Here is a 15779-nt window from a genome sequence, read left to right as displayed (position 1 = left end):
TCAGTCTTACTACAGCTTCATGTTGCTCCTGCTGAGCTGTGAAGGGCTGTCAACCCCAGAAATCCATGGGAACTAGGCTATGAAGTCCACCCTGTTATTATTTTAAACAAGAGGCCTGGTGCACGAAATTCATGCACTCGGGGGGCAGGGGGACCTCTCAGCCTGGCCTGTGCCTTCTCACAGTGCAGGAGCCCCATGATGGATTGCCCCAAAGAGGTAGGTCAGAGCTGCCAGGACCCCCAGGTCTCGCCGCACGGAGCTGCTGGGACCCGCCTCCATGCCGCACATGCAGCATCAAGTCCCCGCCCACCCACGCAAGCCCGCTGTGCACGCAGCCTCCTGGGGATGGATTATGACGGCATGAGGGCATCACGGTGTGACGGCGAGAGGGTGTGATGACCATTTGCATATTAGCTCTTTATTATCTAGGATAGCAAACCTGACCTGCTTGGATGGGGGTGATGGGACAAGATGGACAGAGGGCTTCCTGCAGGCCTACCAGGCCCTGGTGGTGCCTCCTGATCAGGAGCTGCCCTGACAGCTTGTCCTGACAGCTGGGGTTTGTCCTCTGGGGTCTAGTTGGGGGTCTGGCTCCTCCTGCTGCAGCCCAGCCTTCTCCAGTGGCCAGCCTGCTGCTGTCAGCCCCTCCTTCCCCGCTGATTGTGGTGACCCTTTGCCCTGGGTTTCCCAGAAGCCCAGTTTCATTATTTCCTTAATAAAGGAGATTGTAAAATGCACGTCAGTAAGGTGTAATAAGAATTTTCACGTAAGTAAATTCATACCCCAGGAAATAGTCCTTACAGACTCTCCCCTAGAGGTGGTGTCTGAACGGCTCACCTGCCCTGGAATCTGACCTTCGCCTTGTTGAATCTGCCCCGTCGGAGAGGCCTTCTTTGAAGGCTCTTCAGCCGCCCCCCTTGCAGCACCCCTGATGCACCACCATCTGTGTGAAAGTAGCCGGTCTGCTTGTTGATTTCTGAGGGCACTACCCAGTGGGAACTCGAGGGCAGAGGCATGGCTTGTCACATTCTGGGCCTATTCCGACCCTTAGACCAGCACCTGGCACACGCCGGGTGGTCATGAGCTGGTCGCATTTCCCTGATTTCTAGCGCTGGCCTCATGTTCTGGCCCATCGCTCTCAGCCAGAAACCGGGGAATTCCAAGCACCTTATTGGAAACATTCCAAGTCAACAGCTGAGTTTCCCCATCTAAATGGTCACTATAAGGAGCCATAGCTCTCCATTCCTATGGCAGATGGAGCAGAGGGCCTGGGACCCCGGGGGCTCTGTCAGGGGCAGCGGCTGGGAGGATGGTGGCAGCACTCCACACCACACAGACGGCAGCAGGTCCTTTGCGCCTTAGTCCTCTCCCAGGCCTGAGCTGAGCTGGTCCCCTCGGGGGTGCTCTCAAGGGGCTAGTCCTCAGCTTCCCGGGTCAGCGAGTTCCCAGGATGTGACAGGTCAGAGCTGGCCCCAGGCTTCTCCTGGAATTTCCCTTTTTCTGGAAGGAGGGTGAGGTCAGGTTTCCTTTCATTTTAAAGGAATAAGGGGACCCAGCCTGCGGAGCTACCGAGATTTCGGGGTGTTCAGAGTTCCAGTCGCCGGGGGAGCTGGGTGTGTCTTCACAGGTGTCCCTGGACCGGCCATCGTGGCCAGTTGCATTTCTCCCACAGGCGGCACCTCTGGCCTCAGCTTGGCTGGAAGGTTCTCCACTCTTGCAGCCAGAAGAGGTCACTCTGTGTCAAGCCTGTTGTGGAGCCTGATCTGAGCATTGACGCAGCTGTGAACGCTCGCCAAGCGACCTTGTGTCAGCCTGCTCTCCTGGTTTACAGCCACTTGGCTGCTGTTGTATCCTCTGCAGAACCTTGGCCTCCCTTCCGGCAACCAACAGGGCACCTGGCACACTGTGGGGCTTGGTAAACGTTTGATCCATTGCACTCTATGGCTCTGTGCACTTTTCCCAACAATATTCCCCCAATCCTTTTACCTGGGTCTGCCGCCCCCTCCATGGCAAATGGCACACCCTAGGGCTTGTCACAGCACATGCTGTGATTAGGTCAGGTTTTTGGAGCTGGTGTCTGGTGAGTCACCTGAGGGTGATGACCCAGCATGGTCAGTGGGACCCTGACCTCCCAACAGTCCCTCACTCCCGTGACAGAAAGCCAAGCAGGGCCCATGGGTTCCTGGCCCCCATCTCTCACTCTGCTGGGTGCACACTGGCCATCACGGTGATCCCTTCTCCAAAAGTGCCCCTCGTCCCTGTTATAACCTGCTCTCTCAATTGGCTCAAAGCTGAGTGTGTGTGTGTGTGTGTGTGTGTGTGTGTGTTAGTGGGCCTTGCACCCCTAGCTCCAACCCTGTGCCCACCCATCAGATGACCCTCTCCCACATACCCAAGCCTCATTAACTTAAGACAGGACTTCCTAGTCTTGTCACAGCATGGCTCAGAAGGGTGTCACTCTGGGGTAAAGGGGTGACGCCACTATGGCCGGAGAAGAACAGCCTGGCAGCCCAGCTGCCCCTGAAAGACCCCAGGGCTAAGAACATCAGACTGTCCTCTTGCTCGGACCCTCCTCAATTAGACCCTCTGAGTGAAAGTGGACCCTCCCTCTTGCAGAACAAAAGAAACACAACCGACAGTTTGCTCAAGTGACATATTTCAATATAATCTCTAAAACTCTATGAATTGAACAGATAAAATACCTCTGGGCTATTTTGTTACAAAATATTTGCCATTTGGATTAGTCGCTGGGTGCAGCCACCCTGCCTTCCCTAGAGAGGTTTCTCTCCAACAGGGTGAGGGGTGCCTGCGGGGAGGAGGTGCAGCAGGAAGGTACGCACAGCAGAACACAGGGCAGACAGACAGATGGTTATCAGAGCAGCTATCGGGTACAACAGACGTTCTGGCAGGCTACAGGGGAACAGGTGGGGTGGGGTGGGGTCAAGGGCCCGGGGCTGATAGACATGTGTGCCTTTGGACACAAGCAGGCAAGCTTCCAGGTCAAGCTGCCCGGGCAGGTCTCGCTCCAGGTTTGGAGGTGGGACTTGCCCAAGAGTGGGTGGGAAAGCTCATTTCATCTCCACTCCTGATTCTGGAGCTGGAGCCAAATGGATAAAATTGAGAAAGGGGCTCGGGTCCCCCAAAGTAAGGCCTAGAGAGTTGATAGAGTGGGGCCATGTTGGGGCTGTGTCCGGGGCTCAGTCAGCACTCCAGTGCCTTCAGCCTTGGGAGAGCAGAGGGCCCCATGAGCATCTCCAGTGGGGCCTCTGCAAGGGCAGGAGGCTTGTCCAAGGTTTCTGGGGCTAGGCTCTGGGGGCGGGGATGAGGGGGTCCCAGCCTTAGCCTGCTGGCAGGACAGGGGCAGGAGGATGCAGACAGTGGGAACTGTTGCTTCCCTAACAGGAGGAGGGCCAACTGCCCCTTGCTCAGGCCACTGGGGTGAAAAGCCTCACAGCTCAGGCTTGGCTCTTGTGCTGCAGAGCCCAGGCTGGTCTGCTTCCAGGGCTGGGACTCCCAGTGCTGCCAGGGTCCCAGGGAAGCCACTGCAGTGCCCGGGAGCAAGCCCCAGTCCCCGAGCATCCGGGTCCTCAGGGAAGGCTCTGTGTGCTCCATCCCCAAGACCTCTGAGATTCTGTCTGCAGAGTCAGGGCTGCAGCAGAGGTGGGAGGAAGGGGCCAGGGCTGCCATGCCCACCGACAGGGAGGAGAGCACTTTTCAACGAGAAGCACTTTGTGGGCGGTGACAAGGGCCTGACGGTAGGGGCTGCTGCTTCCTCACCAGCCCCTGGCATTCATGGTCCCCATCCCATAATCAGGTTTGGCCACGTCAACCCCCCACCCCTTCCTTCACAACTCATACTCCCTGCTGCCCACCCATTAACTTCCTCTCTATTTCCAGGCCCCCTTATTCAAGATCCATTCACTCCCAACCCAACTCTGCTCCTCTTCCCGCTCGCACTCTTTACAGGCGATCCCTGCCCTGGCCACGTGCATCAGAAATGTCGTAGTTTGAGGCCCCATCTGTCAGCCACTCTGTTCTGAAAGCCTCTTATTGGCATGTCCTTGTTACAGTAGAGACACAAGAGAGGGACCAAGACAATAAGGACAAAAGCAGCTCGGCCGGGGAGCCACACGGAGGAGACAGCAAATTGGTCACAAGTTACGGATCCCAGGATGACAAAGACAGGGCTAGAAATAAACTCGCTGGGTGACGCCATAATGACGTTTGGTGACCACACATACAAATGAAACCAGGTCATCTGGAAGCTCCGAGAGCGCGGGACAAGGATCAGGGTCTCCCAGCTGGCCCAGGGCACTGCCTTTGGGGTGTGAGGTAGGGTCAGGGAGAAGCACATTCACTTTAGACCTGGCCCACGCTCACTTCCACCTCTGGGGACACTTTGATAATGGGCTCCAAGTAGGAGGGGAGCTCGATGAGGGGCAGCAATGGAATGACGGCCCAGGACTGGAACCTGGCCCGGCTTGGACAGACACTTCCTGAAAGGGCATGACTGGGGCCCGGGTATCTTCTGAGGTCTTTGAGGGGGCTGCCCAGGCTCTGTGGGGTCACCTAAAGGTTGACTCCCCAATGCTATTTGGCCCTGAGGGGGTCAGTGAGACCCACTTTGGGCTCTTTGCAATTTTGAGGGGGCAGGGACTCAGTGCCCCCTGCAGGAGGCGGGCCACTTCTTGGGGGAGGTGGAGAGGCGGGAGGTTTAAAGGCTGAGGGGCAAGTTTGGGATGGCAGCAGGGGGAAGGCACGTGCCTGTGGAGCACCTGCTTCTCCCGCCCACTTCTGCATCCAAATCCCTCGCGGAGGCCACGGAAACCATGCAAGAGGGAGCCGGGCCTCTCCGACCACCTCCTCTGGCTGCATTTGCCCCTGGGCAAACCACTGCCCCTCCTCCCTGTCTCCACTGCCACAGGGGAGGGAACTAACCACTCTACTCCCAGGCCCCCTTATTCCAGGTCCCGGGGCACATTCGCGTTGGCCGGGTGTTATTTGGGGCTGGGGAACTAAAACCCTAAAAAGATTCATTTTAGATGAATGACCTCACGGTTCCACAGCTGGTTGAATTGACCTAGAGAGAGCTGAGACGGGTCCCCCTCCTCCCTCCCTCTCTCAAAGCTTTCCTGGAGTCTGCGCAGCCCTGGGCAGGCAGTGCCCAGCTCCAGAGGAAGGGCAGGCCCTGGGAGGAGGGGGAGGACGTGGTCAGGACAACCAACATCCTTGGGGACAGACTGACCTCCTGCGTCTGCCAGTTGTGGGGGGCGGGGCCGGTGCAGCAGAAAAAGACCCCTCCTCACACTCCCACTTCCCTGGTCCCTTCAGGGATCCAGGGCCAACTCTCCTCCACCCAGTGCAGCACCTAGAGCTGAGCAGGGAGCCAGGCCACTTTCTGTCTGGTGCTGGGTGCTGGCTCCCCTTGCACCCCCCTCCCAGCCTGCGGCCCAGGGCCCAACAGACTCAGACTCAGGACCCAGAAGCTGGGTAGGCCCTCAGTTCTTGTCCTCCGAAGTCCATGGTCCACGCGGTAAGTGGTGGCAGGAGGAGGAGGCCTGGCCATGCAGCTGTGCAGGACCCAGGGGAGTGTGGTGGAGTCTCCAGATTGAAGGGGGGGAGGGGGGCGGGTGTTCAGCTGAGTACGGGAAGCATGTCGGGTGAGGCAAACCCAGGTGCCAGGGATCGAGGTTCTTTTCCAAAACAATGGTGATGGTGACCAGGAACACAGCGTGCCAGGGTGTGGGGAGCAGTGAAGGGGCGGCCGGGGCTCCTGGGTACAGCCCAGGGACCCTGGTGGCAGCCCCCTGGGGCAGCAGTGTGGGAAACAGTCTACACCAGGCTCCTGGAGCCGCTGGAGTAGCGGCGCCGGTGCAGCAAGGAGCCTGGCGGGCAGTACTGGTGAGGGTGGTTGTAGGGGGGCGGGGGTGGGGGCAGCGGGGGCTGGTGGATGACCTTGACCGGGGAGCCCGGGCCGCCCAGGGGTGTGGAGCCGCAGGAGTCAGAGGAGGAAGAGGCGTAGCTGGAGAGAGCCTGGCTTAGCAGGGGCTCCATGCGGGCCAAGCAGGGCTTGTCCAGGACAATGACCTTGACAATTTGCTGACACTGCACCAGGGTCCCTGGGGGCGTGGGTGGTGATGGCGGCAACGGCGGGGGCTGCTCTCTCAGGGGGCTAGGCTGCGGGTCTGGCGGTGGCACCGCAGCTCTCCTCTGGGCCCCCAGCCCGGAGTTGTGTTGGGACGTTTGAAGCCTGTTGTGAATTGACACCTAGTTTAGAAACAGCCAGAGAAGCATGAAATGTTACAAGACTAATTCCCAGCTACTAGGACTGGCTACCCTGAGCCTCCCTTCTCCCCTTCCCTGGCTCCTGTGCCCATTAGGGGCTCTCAGCCCTCACCTTGACCCACTCCCCATCTCTCCACCAGAGGAAAACTGGCAGCCAACAGAGGCTCCATCCCTGCAGTCAAGAGACTGGCATGTTCTGCCACTGACCATGAGCAGCCTCAGTTCCCTCAGCCTCAGTCTCCTCATCTGTGAGATGGGCGTTTGCACCATAGACTCACTGAGGTTCTGCATAGCTCTGCAGTCTGACTTCATGGCCCTGCTGGGTGGCTTTGGGCTATGGGTAAACTTCTCCCCATCTTCCTCTCTACCAGCTTCTGAGCTTGAAAAACTGGGGTAAGGGTCTTTGCTCCCTCCCTGCCTCCCAGGGTATCTTGAGAGCCAAGGGAGGACTCAGGGACAGGGTTAAGCACCTGAGACTTTCCAGCCCTCTCCTTCCTCTGGCTTTGTTAGAGGGGAAGCCTCATTGTCACTGTAAACATCACGAAGGCACCCAAACCCCAGACTGCCAGGGACCCCTGAGGGGTGATCTGGAGCTCCCCCCACTCTCCCTGCCCCCAGACTCCCAAGGCCATGATCACACATCCAAGAGCAGCCCAGAGAGCAAAGGCCAGAGTCTGATCCCCAGCTGCCTTTATGGCCCAACCTGGATCCTGGTTAAACTTCTTCTGCTGCATGAGGGGTTGCCCAGAAAGGATTCTAATCCTTATCTCCTAGGTGGGGCATGAGGAGGTGGCCCCCTCCCTCAGGCCATGGAGGTCACTATGAACCAGCCTGGCCTCTTCTTGCTAGCAGGGGGAGGGGAGGAAATGGGTGGCAGAGCGGCTAGAGGATTCTGGAAGGAGAGGGCTTTAATTCCCCACCCCGCAAGTCTCTAGATACTACAACCCCCTCCCGACACCTGAGCCCTTTGGGGGTGGCCGAGACCCTTCTCTCTGAGGATGTTTTCTACTGTCCTTGGAACCACCACCCAGGACAGCCTGTGCCAAGCCCAGGAGGATCCAGGCTACAGGGAGGGGACCTTATCCCCAGGCCTAGACCAGGAAGGCCCAGCCCAAAACGATCTTGGGGCCCTAACCAGCAGATCTTAACCCCATTTATTGGCAAAAGGTGCAATTTCAGGGATTCCCCCCCCCCCTTCCTGGGTCCCCTCTCCCAGTGGCCTGTGTCCCTCTCCACAGCTCCTGAGCCCCATCTGTCTGCCCTTCCATAATCACAAGCCCCCAGCCATGCTCAGCATGTTGCAGTCTTTACTCTTCATTCTCAACCTCCAGCCTTGGCAGCACTTCCCAGGCCTGAGATTCCCCCAAACCAATGAAGGGGCCCCTGAGCCCTGCACTGCCCTGACAAGACACAGGGTGAGCAGAGAGCGTGGCTGGGCCACTTCCCTCCTGGGGAGCCCTCTGTGGCCCTCACTTGGGCAGAAGGCCTCTGTCCACTGCTGCTGGGGGCAGGGTGGGGGGTGGCAGGCACAAGCTCCCTTCCCCACCTGCTCATATTCTGACCTATTTCCCAGGAGAAAAGTGGCCAGGACAGCAGGGGCAGGCTTATATCCCTTCTGCTCCCACCCCCCGCCCCCAAGACTCTATGGCTGCCCCTCCCCAGGCAAATGCCTAGCTGCCCAGTACACACTCGCCGAGCCCTCTTCCTCCCCCTCCCCAGCTGCCCCCATGTAGCCCACAGCTCTGGACCTCATCCTGCCCCTCCTCTTCACCTCCCCTTTCTGATCCCACCTCCACTGTCTCACCTCCCTCCTCCCCACCCCAGCCTGATCCCTTATCTTTAATAGTAAGTGAAAAGCAGGAATTGACAGCAAAACATTTTCTCATTCTGACCCCCTGCTGAAGAAAGAAAGGAGAGAGAGAGAGAGAGAGAGAGAGAGAGAGAGAGAGAGAGAGAGATTGAGATTGAGGATGGAACATGAGTAGCAGCTCGAAGATGGAGAAGCGCCTGCCAGAGCGGCTTGGCCAGGCAATGAGGAAATGACAGAGAGAGGGCAGAGGACAAGGGAGCTCAGGGTCCAGCTGAGAGGGTGGGGCAGCGAGGCTGCCCTCTGTGCGGGAAGAGAGGCTGGCAGGGCCCTGGGGCTAGCTGGGGTGGCAGCCTTGCAGATAGCCACATGGCCCTCTGGGGAAGGTTGGAGGGGAGAACGGGCCATCAGAGTGCTTGTCCTCCCTGTGCAGGTCCGGCTAAGGTGCGGGCAGGGCTGGCAGAACAAACCCGAAGGCTGGTAACTTGGTGTGTTTATCTGCAAGGCTAGAGAATGGGCAGCTGCAGGAAGATGGGGAGCGGAGGGGCAGGGGATGGAATACCCACCCTGGGGGCTTGTCAGCTGCTGGGGCAGGAAGCTCCTCGGTGTAAAGGTGCCTCCTCCAGACACAGGTGTGTGGGAGATGGGGGCCGTGGGGAGCGAGAAGAAACTGGGCTCCCCTGGGTATCCTGGGGCTTCCCTGAGCTTTGTCAGGCTGATAGGTGGCAGGGCTCCTCCCCCAGATCTCTACGTGGGGGCTCCTCCAGCTTGGGTGGGGGGGCGGTGGGAAAGGAGGCGTCTGTGTGAGCAGCTAGTGGTCCCTGGAGGCTTGGCAGAACAGGAGTGGGGAGGCTCATTGGGGTTTGAGGGGAGCCAGTGCAGGAGGACAGGGGCCCAGCAAGGCTCGCAGGGCAAGCAGGGGACGCTCTTAGTGCCTGGGAAGGAGTAGCTGCTGCGGCTACTCCCCAGTCCTTCCCATGTGGCTTGAGGATGGGCTTCCCTCTCACATGGACAGTCTTCAGAGAGATCAGCACACCCCGCAAAACTCCTAAGACAACCCCAATCTATTTTGCTTCCCTTTCTCCTGCACACACCCTACCCTGGGGCCCACTTTCCAGATGGACCAGCTGTTCCAGGGAGAAGCTCTGTCCTCCAGCTTCTCCAAGAGGCACCGGTGGGCAGGGTCCAAGAGGCATGGTGGGGGGGTAAGAATATTGGGTTCTCTGATACAGCAGGTGTTAGGGGATCGGTGAGCAATGTGCTGGTGGCGTGGGCTTGGGGGGGTGTGAGAGGGCTTCATCTGTAAGGTGTTAGTCAGGGAGCTGGGCCTGGGAGGGCAATCAGCTGGCCAGGCTGGGGGTGGGAGGAAGTGCTGCAGCTTAACTAGGCGCTGAACAGTGGCATTACCCATGCTAGCAGTAACTTTTAATTGTATCTCTTGAAATTGGTAAAATGGTGAGTCGGGCTGGGGAGGCATTGATTAATACCTGAGAAGAGAAACAACAGAGACAGTGAGAAGGACAAGCGGGGGCACAGAACCACTCACCGGGGCAACCAGGCCTCCACTCACCTCCACCGTGCTCTCCGAAGGCCTCTCGCCCAGCGCAGCTTCCCTTTTGGCTTTGAATGCAAAGAGCACAGGGCTCATTCTCCACCCTCCCGATACAAACCCCTACCCCCTCCGACCCCTCAAACTGAGCATGCCTACAACGAGAGGGCGTGGCTGGTGAGACTCTGGGTGCCATGCCACTCCTGACTGAGATGCAGCCAGGGCAGTGGACTGGCAGGGGAGCCCAGCTGTGTGACCTGGGCAAGATGTCACGCCTCTCCGAGCCTCCACAGACCAGAAGACCTCTGAGATTCCGTCTAACCTGGCCATTGTGGAGTCTTCCCGGCATGGACTGTGCAGGCTGGTTATGAGCTGGCATTGGTTCTTGGCTCCCAGAAACACAAGGAGGCTCTACTGGGCATTTGTGGGCACCACGTTCATCGGCCTCCTTCAAACACAGGCTCCTTTGTGTGAGGAGGGGCCAAGTTCCTTTTCTGTTCCCATCCCCGCTGCTTGGCCCACTGGTGGGGATTCAGTGAAGTGAGGCTTCCAAGCACTCACCACAGGGCCTGGCACGGGAGAGCCCGTGATGGCTCTGTAATTGCTACAACGATGGACTGACTGGCCTGGCGCAGCACCAGAGACCCTGTGGACCCCCAGGGACAACTTGATGACTTTTTCTGGCTTAGTCATCTTCCTGCCCTCCCCATCCCACCCAGCAGGCATTCCAGGGCTCCTCTGCCAGAACCCCTCTTATCTCTCACACTCCTGGGGTGGGGAGGTTGTCAGCTCCCACACTGCACTCATCCCCCTGCCTTCTGTAGCACAAAAGGGAGCTGGGCCAGTGTTTGGGATCAAGAAGCACTCCATGTGGAGGCCCCTGATGGACAGGGCCAGGGGGACAGGGCCTGGGAGACAGGGCCTGGGGGACAGGGCCTGGGAGACAGGGCCTGGGGGACAGGGCCTGGGGGACAGGGCTCGTCTGACCAGGGCTGCAGCTTCAAAGAGGCAGCTGGGCTGCAGAGCGTGCAGTGGGCTGTTGGGGAGTCGATCACAGCTGCGATTCAGCTCTGGATAAACAGCTGCGGAAACAAGCAGCTGTGACCTGACAGAAAGAAAGGGGCGGGCTTAAAAGCAGGCGGGGGCGAGAGGTGGGGGAGAATCATGAATGCATGATGGCAGGTCAAACTCCAGTACAGAAGGTGACATCACAGTGAGCATCTCCATGCAGTTCAAAGAGCTCTCAGTCCTGCCTAGAAAATGAGTCACATCTCCCAGCTGGTGTGACTCGCCCTGTGAGCACGTATGTTGCATCAGCATGGCATCCTGGCCGTCACTGAGGGGTGTGGACCAGCATGGAGTTTCTAGGCTCAAGCCGACGTCTTGCTAGGACCCTGGCTTCCCAGTGCTCAACGCGGGACACACTGCAGGCACTCGTAAATGTTTGTTACACATAAGAATAGGTGCCTGAATGAATTAATGAGCGCATAGTTCTGGGTAGTTTGCTGGGGGTTTGATGTGATGGGGCTTAATTCTCATGCCACCTCTCCTAATTCTTTTTCATTTGGGACTGTGAAGGTGGAGTAAGTCTTCCCTAAAGGTGGGAGTGAGGGGAGAGCAAGGTGTAGGTAGGTAGAGGTGTCAGTGGGAGGAAGGAAGCAGGCCTAGGAGCATGGCCAATGGGGGTATAAAGCCAAGAGCTGGCTTCATTTGTGTGGAGTGAATAATTCAACACCCCATGAACCAGCAGTCTTCCGAGAGCCTGGGTGTGTGAGGGCAGAAGGTGTCCTCACTAAGGCCAAGGTTATCAGGGCTCGGGCCTGATTCCCCATGGTGGGCAGCAGGTGGACGCCGGGCCCTGGGGCAGTCTCTCTCCTTCCTCCTCACTCCCACTATGAAGGCCCCATGAGAGGAAGCCTGCAGCTCCTCAGCAGGGAGAAATGGCCATGGAAACCAGCACTTCCCTCATCCCCAATCCCCAGGAACCCACGCCCAGGGGCGGTAAGTGGCCTCCATGCCCTCCCTGGCCCAGCCATCCAGGCCTGGGGTCTGAAACTCCAGAGCAGGGCCAAGGCTCACCTGTAGGCGATCCCTGCTTCAACTGCGGATCCACCTGGGCTCCTCCAGACTTGAAGGAGCGTGTCTTTGCTCCCTGCTGCTTCTCCAGCTCCCCTAGGGAATGGAGAGGCTCATGAACAGAGAGAAACCCTAACCTCAACCACAAGAAAAAAAACACGAAGAAGCAGAGAGAGCAGGATGAGAACGAATCCTTGACACATGCTACAAAAGGTGGGCCTCAGGGTCTGGCACCCCACTTCATGGCAATTACTACCCTCTGGAGCCTCAGTTTCTTCATCTGTATATGGGGATGAAATATCTGCTTGACTGTAGAAGAGGTTAAGAAGAGGAAGGTAGGCTGTGTGGGTTTGAATCCTGGTTCTGATACATTCTGTATCACTTCAGGCAAGTTACTGAACTCCTCCATGCTTCACCTGAGGGATAGCAGTGCCCAGTTCAAAGCATCATTAAGGGGATTTACATGAGGAAATATATTAAGGCACCTAACAAGACCTGGCGGTGGCAAGTGCTCAATAAATACCTTTCATTACAATGTGTAAGATCACTTGGCACAGCAGACTTTGGTGACGTCTAGCCCGCCCGCCATGCTCCCCAGGGCTCTGAGCCCCCCGCCTGCGGTGCTTCCACAGTGTTTTCTGAGTCTCCCCAGGAGGGACCCACGTGCCCGGGGAGGAGGGGTCTGTCAGTGCTGCACAGCCCGCATGGCCAGGGCATCTGTCTGGGTACTCAACTGAGTCTTGGTATTCAATTTCAATTTTTCTCTCTAGACTCTAAACCTGTTCCTCCTTGTTCTCTGGGTGCTGCTAGAGAACTGCCAGTTTCCATCCTTGGAGATCTGACAGTCATTATTAAATCACTCCAGCTTCTCTCTTCCAGGAGACATAACTCAAGTTTCTTTTATTAAAGCTATTCTCCTGGGTCCCATTTCCTGCCTCTCTGGTTGTCTATAATCCAGGGACACAGACTGCAAGCCCCGAACCAAAACCATTTGTCCTGATTGCCTGAATCACAGCATCAATCAATACGAAAGACTGTTACTGAACTGAGCTTCGTTCCTCCCCCCCGCAGAGGGGCTTTCTCAGCTTTGGGGAAATTGGTGCTCAGTAAGCAGTAGCTGTGGCTGGTTTTCTCCTTGCCTCCCTGCCTCCCTGCCCAGCCCTGCATCTTCCCTCAACTCGCCCTTCCTTTCCCCTCATCTGAAGAGTCAGAGCTAGATGTCTCTCCGTAAGCCCCTTCCCTCTAGACAGCAGGAGAGGACATTCGGCTCCTGGCACACAGACTCTGGCGATGTCTACGCCTTTGTACTCCGGGGAGATGCACGAGGGGCTGCTCGCAGGCAGATGGGACAAGGCGCCTCTCCCAGCAAAGCTGGTGCCCATGGGCCCACGGTGGCTCCTCGGGGCTGTGCGGAGCCACCTGTGACATTCTGATGATGAGGGAAGTGAAGCCATTTCAGGGTGTGTCCCCGAGAATGTTCAAGATCAATGGCCGAAGTAGCATCTCCGAGCATGCAGCCCAGCCCTCTTTGAAGAGTCTGTTGGTGACACTGAGAGCTCCAGCATTGCAACGGAGTGCCAAAGGGAATTTACACACCTCCCTCCACCCAGTGACTCCAGTTACATAGTCTGGTCTAGTGCGGTTTTCTTGTTTTAACTTGATTTAGTTATGGTTGTTTTCTTAGGAAACTGTCAACAAAACCTCTGCTTTCCCTCCCAGAGTGGAAAGTACCTCAAAATCAGACAAATGCAAATTCCGGCTCCTCTGCTTTTAATATGCATGACTTTGGACATATCCCCTTAACGCCTCTGTCTTATCAGGCAAATGGGGACAATGCACCCACTGTGCAGCATCCGTGTGAGGATTAGTGGAACATAAGAAACTGCCTGGCACATAGTAGGTGATCCCAAACACTGATTAAAAAGCAATACTATGTAATACAGCTCTGGCTCAAAAACTCCCACTGCCGCTCCTGTTGTGTAGATTTTTATGATTTTATTTTAATCCTCACTAGAGGATATGTTTATTGAATGAGAGAGAGAAAGAGAAAGAGAGAGAGAGAGAGAGAAAGAGAGAGGAGAAACATTGATTGGTTGCCTCCCTTACTAGTGACTGAACCCACAACCTAGGAATGTGCCCTAACTGGGAATCAAACCTGCAACCTTTTGGTGTATGGGACGGTGTTCCACCCAACTGAGCTACCAAGCCAGGGTAGATTTTTATGATTTTAGAAATACTTTTCAACTAAGTGGCTGTATAAGGCAGACCTGAAGTTTAGTTTTATTTTCTGTTTTACTTTCTGAATCCATTCTTGTCTGAAAGGCTACCTGAAGCCACAGCAGTGCTTCAACAGTAAAAGCGTGCAAACGGACACAAGTAAAAAAGCAACCAGTAAAGCAGAGTCCCATGTGTTCTAACCGCCTGAACTGGAACAGTCAAGAACCAAGGCTTTTTTCCTTAGAGGGACGGAAAGACCAAGTGAGGGGCAGTCGGAGAACCAGCCTGGCTCTTCTAAAGCACGCCACGAAAAACTAGGTGGGACGACTATTTGAGATGAAAACAGACGAAAGAAATGAAACAACCAGATGTAGTGTGTGAACCCGGACTGGATCCAGGGGAAGAGGTTGAATAGGGAATTTGATGGGAGAGAAGCTGGGTCCCGGACCTCTTTGGTTTGCAGGCTGCCTTGGCCAGCTCGCTCAGTGTCCCGTCCAAACAGGGAGTTCTCACTTCCAAGGGGTGCATCTGCCGCCCCACCGCCTGGCCAGGTGCACGCGCGCGCGCACGCACGCACGCAGCTCTGGCCGACCTCGCTTTACCCGAGAAGAAACAGAAGAGCAGTGGTTACACGGAGCCGTGATGTGCAGTGGGCCGGGGAGGGTTCAGGACGGCAGGAGGGGCCTTGGCTCACCCCACACTCAGTCCAAAGTGGGGGAAGGAGGCAGAGCATGTCTGTCTCCAAGCCCACTCTGTCCGTTGCCAACTGGGAGCTGGCCCGCCCTCCCTGCCGACCACCTCAGAAAGCCTGGGTTGACTGTGTCCTTACACTCTCTCCGGATCTGCTCCAGTTCCGTCACCTCCGCAATGGACTCCTTCAGGTCCTCCACAAACTTCTGCATCTCATCTGAGCCCAGGGCACAGAAATGCAGCACCTGCTTCTTCTCAGAGCCCGAGAGCGGGGTCGCCAGGGTGATGCCATGAGAGTAATCTGGAAACCAGACCCAGGCCCATGGGCCGTGAGCAGCAGCAGGTGAGGCTGGAGTCAGCTGGCATGCTTGCCCCCCGCCCCCCCACGTCCCTACAGCCCTCAACTCCCCCCCAACCATCCTCTGCGGCATCTCTGGGTCCCACGGAGACTCACACTCATTCTCAAAGAGGTGGAACTGCATGCCCAGCAGGCCCACCGACTTGCAGAAGGTGTATGTGGAGGAGCTCTTCTTCTTTGGGCAGAGCTTGAGGATCTGTCAGGAGAGGGAGACAGAGATGCACTGGCGGGTGTTCACATGCGTGTGTCCAGATGCATGGACCCCCAGGACAGTCCTGAACACACAAGCAGACGCACGCAAAGATACATGCACACACATACACACTTATGTACTTAGGATAGATTCACACACGTACATATACATCTACATGTACACACACACATATCCACGTATATAAACACTCCCTGCATCAAAATGTGTGTGTGTGTGTGTGTGTGTGTGTGTATGTTTACTGCATAAGACCCTACAGTGGCTATCCCCTCTGCACTTAGAAGAAGCCAAGCCACACTTCCTGCCCCACCTGATCTGGTCCCTGCCTTACTCTGACTTATGCTCAAGCCACACTCTCGCCCTTTCTGTAACTTGAACAGGGCAGGCTCAGTCCACCGCAGGCCCTTTGCTCATGCTATTTCCTTTCTGCAGCTCTCCCTGCAGCTGTCTGCACAGCTGGGTTACTCTCATTAGTTAGACCTGAAATGAAATGTGTCTCCTTAGAGACGCCTTCCTTGAGCATCCTACCTAAAAAATCAACAAAATAAACAAACAAAGAAGTCCACCTGAACACCGTCCTCCTGAG

The 15779-nt window shown here is 56.6% G+C and overlaps 1 protein-coding gene across 5 annotated transcripts in view; it reads right to left on the bottom strand.

Moving 5' to 3' along the window:
* Positions 1 to 4619: 4619 nt before the first annotated feature.
* Positions 4620 to 15779, bottom strand: part of IQSEC3 (IQ motif and Sec7 domain ArfGEF 3) — a 102701-nt gene continuing 91541 nt past the window's right edge. For 3 of the 5 annotated variants that reach the window (XM_059683900.1, XM_059683901.1, XM_059683903.1), the window contains 5 exons: positions 15079 to 15178; positions 14764 to 14925; positions 11721 to 11813; positions 9663 to 9712; positions 4620 to 6267 (listed from right to left, as the gene is read on the bottom strand). In XM_059683900.1, the coding sequence (XP_059539883.1) occupies positions 5833 to 6267; positions 9663 to 9712; positions 11721 to 11813; positions 14764 to 14925; positions 15079 to 15178 (840 nt within the window). In that variant the 3' untranslated portion in view covers positions 4620 to 5832. Of the gene's footprint in view, positions 6268 to 8658; positions 9580 to 9662; positions 9713 to 11720; positions 11814 to 14763; positions 14926 to 15078; positions 15179 to 15779 lie in introns of all 5 variants that reach the window. The other 2 variants (XR_009451285.1, XM_059683902.1) reach the window with 2 other exon arrangements.

This window comes from Myotis daubentonii, chromosome 2 (assembly GCF_963259705.1).
Source record: "Myotis daubentonii chromosome 2, mMyoDau2.1, whole genome shotgun sequence".
Taxonomy (NCBI): domain Eukaryota; kingdom Metazoa; phylum Chordata; class Mammalia; order Chiroptera; family Vespertilionidae; genus Myotis; species Myotis daubentonii.
This window is presented reverse-complemented; position numbering and strand designations above follow the sequence as displayed.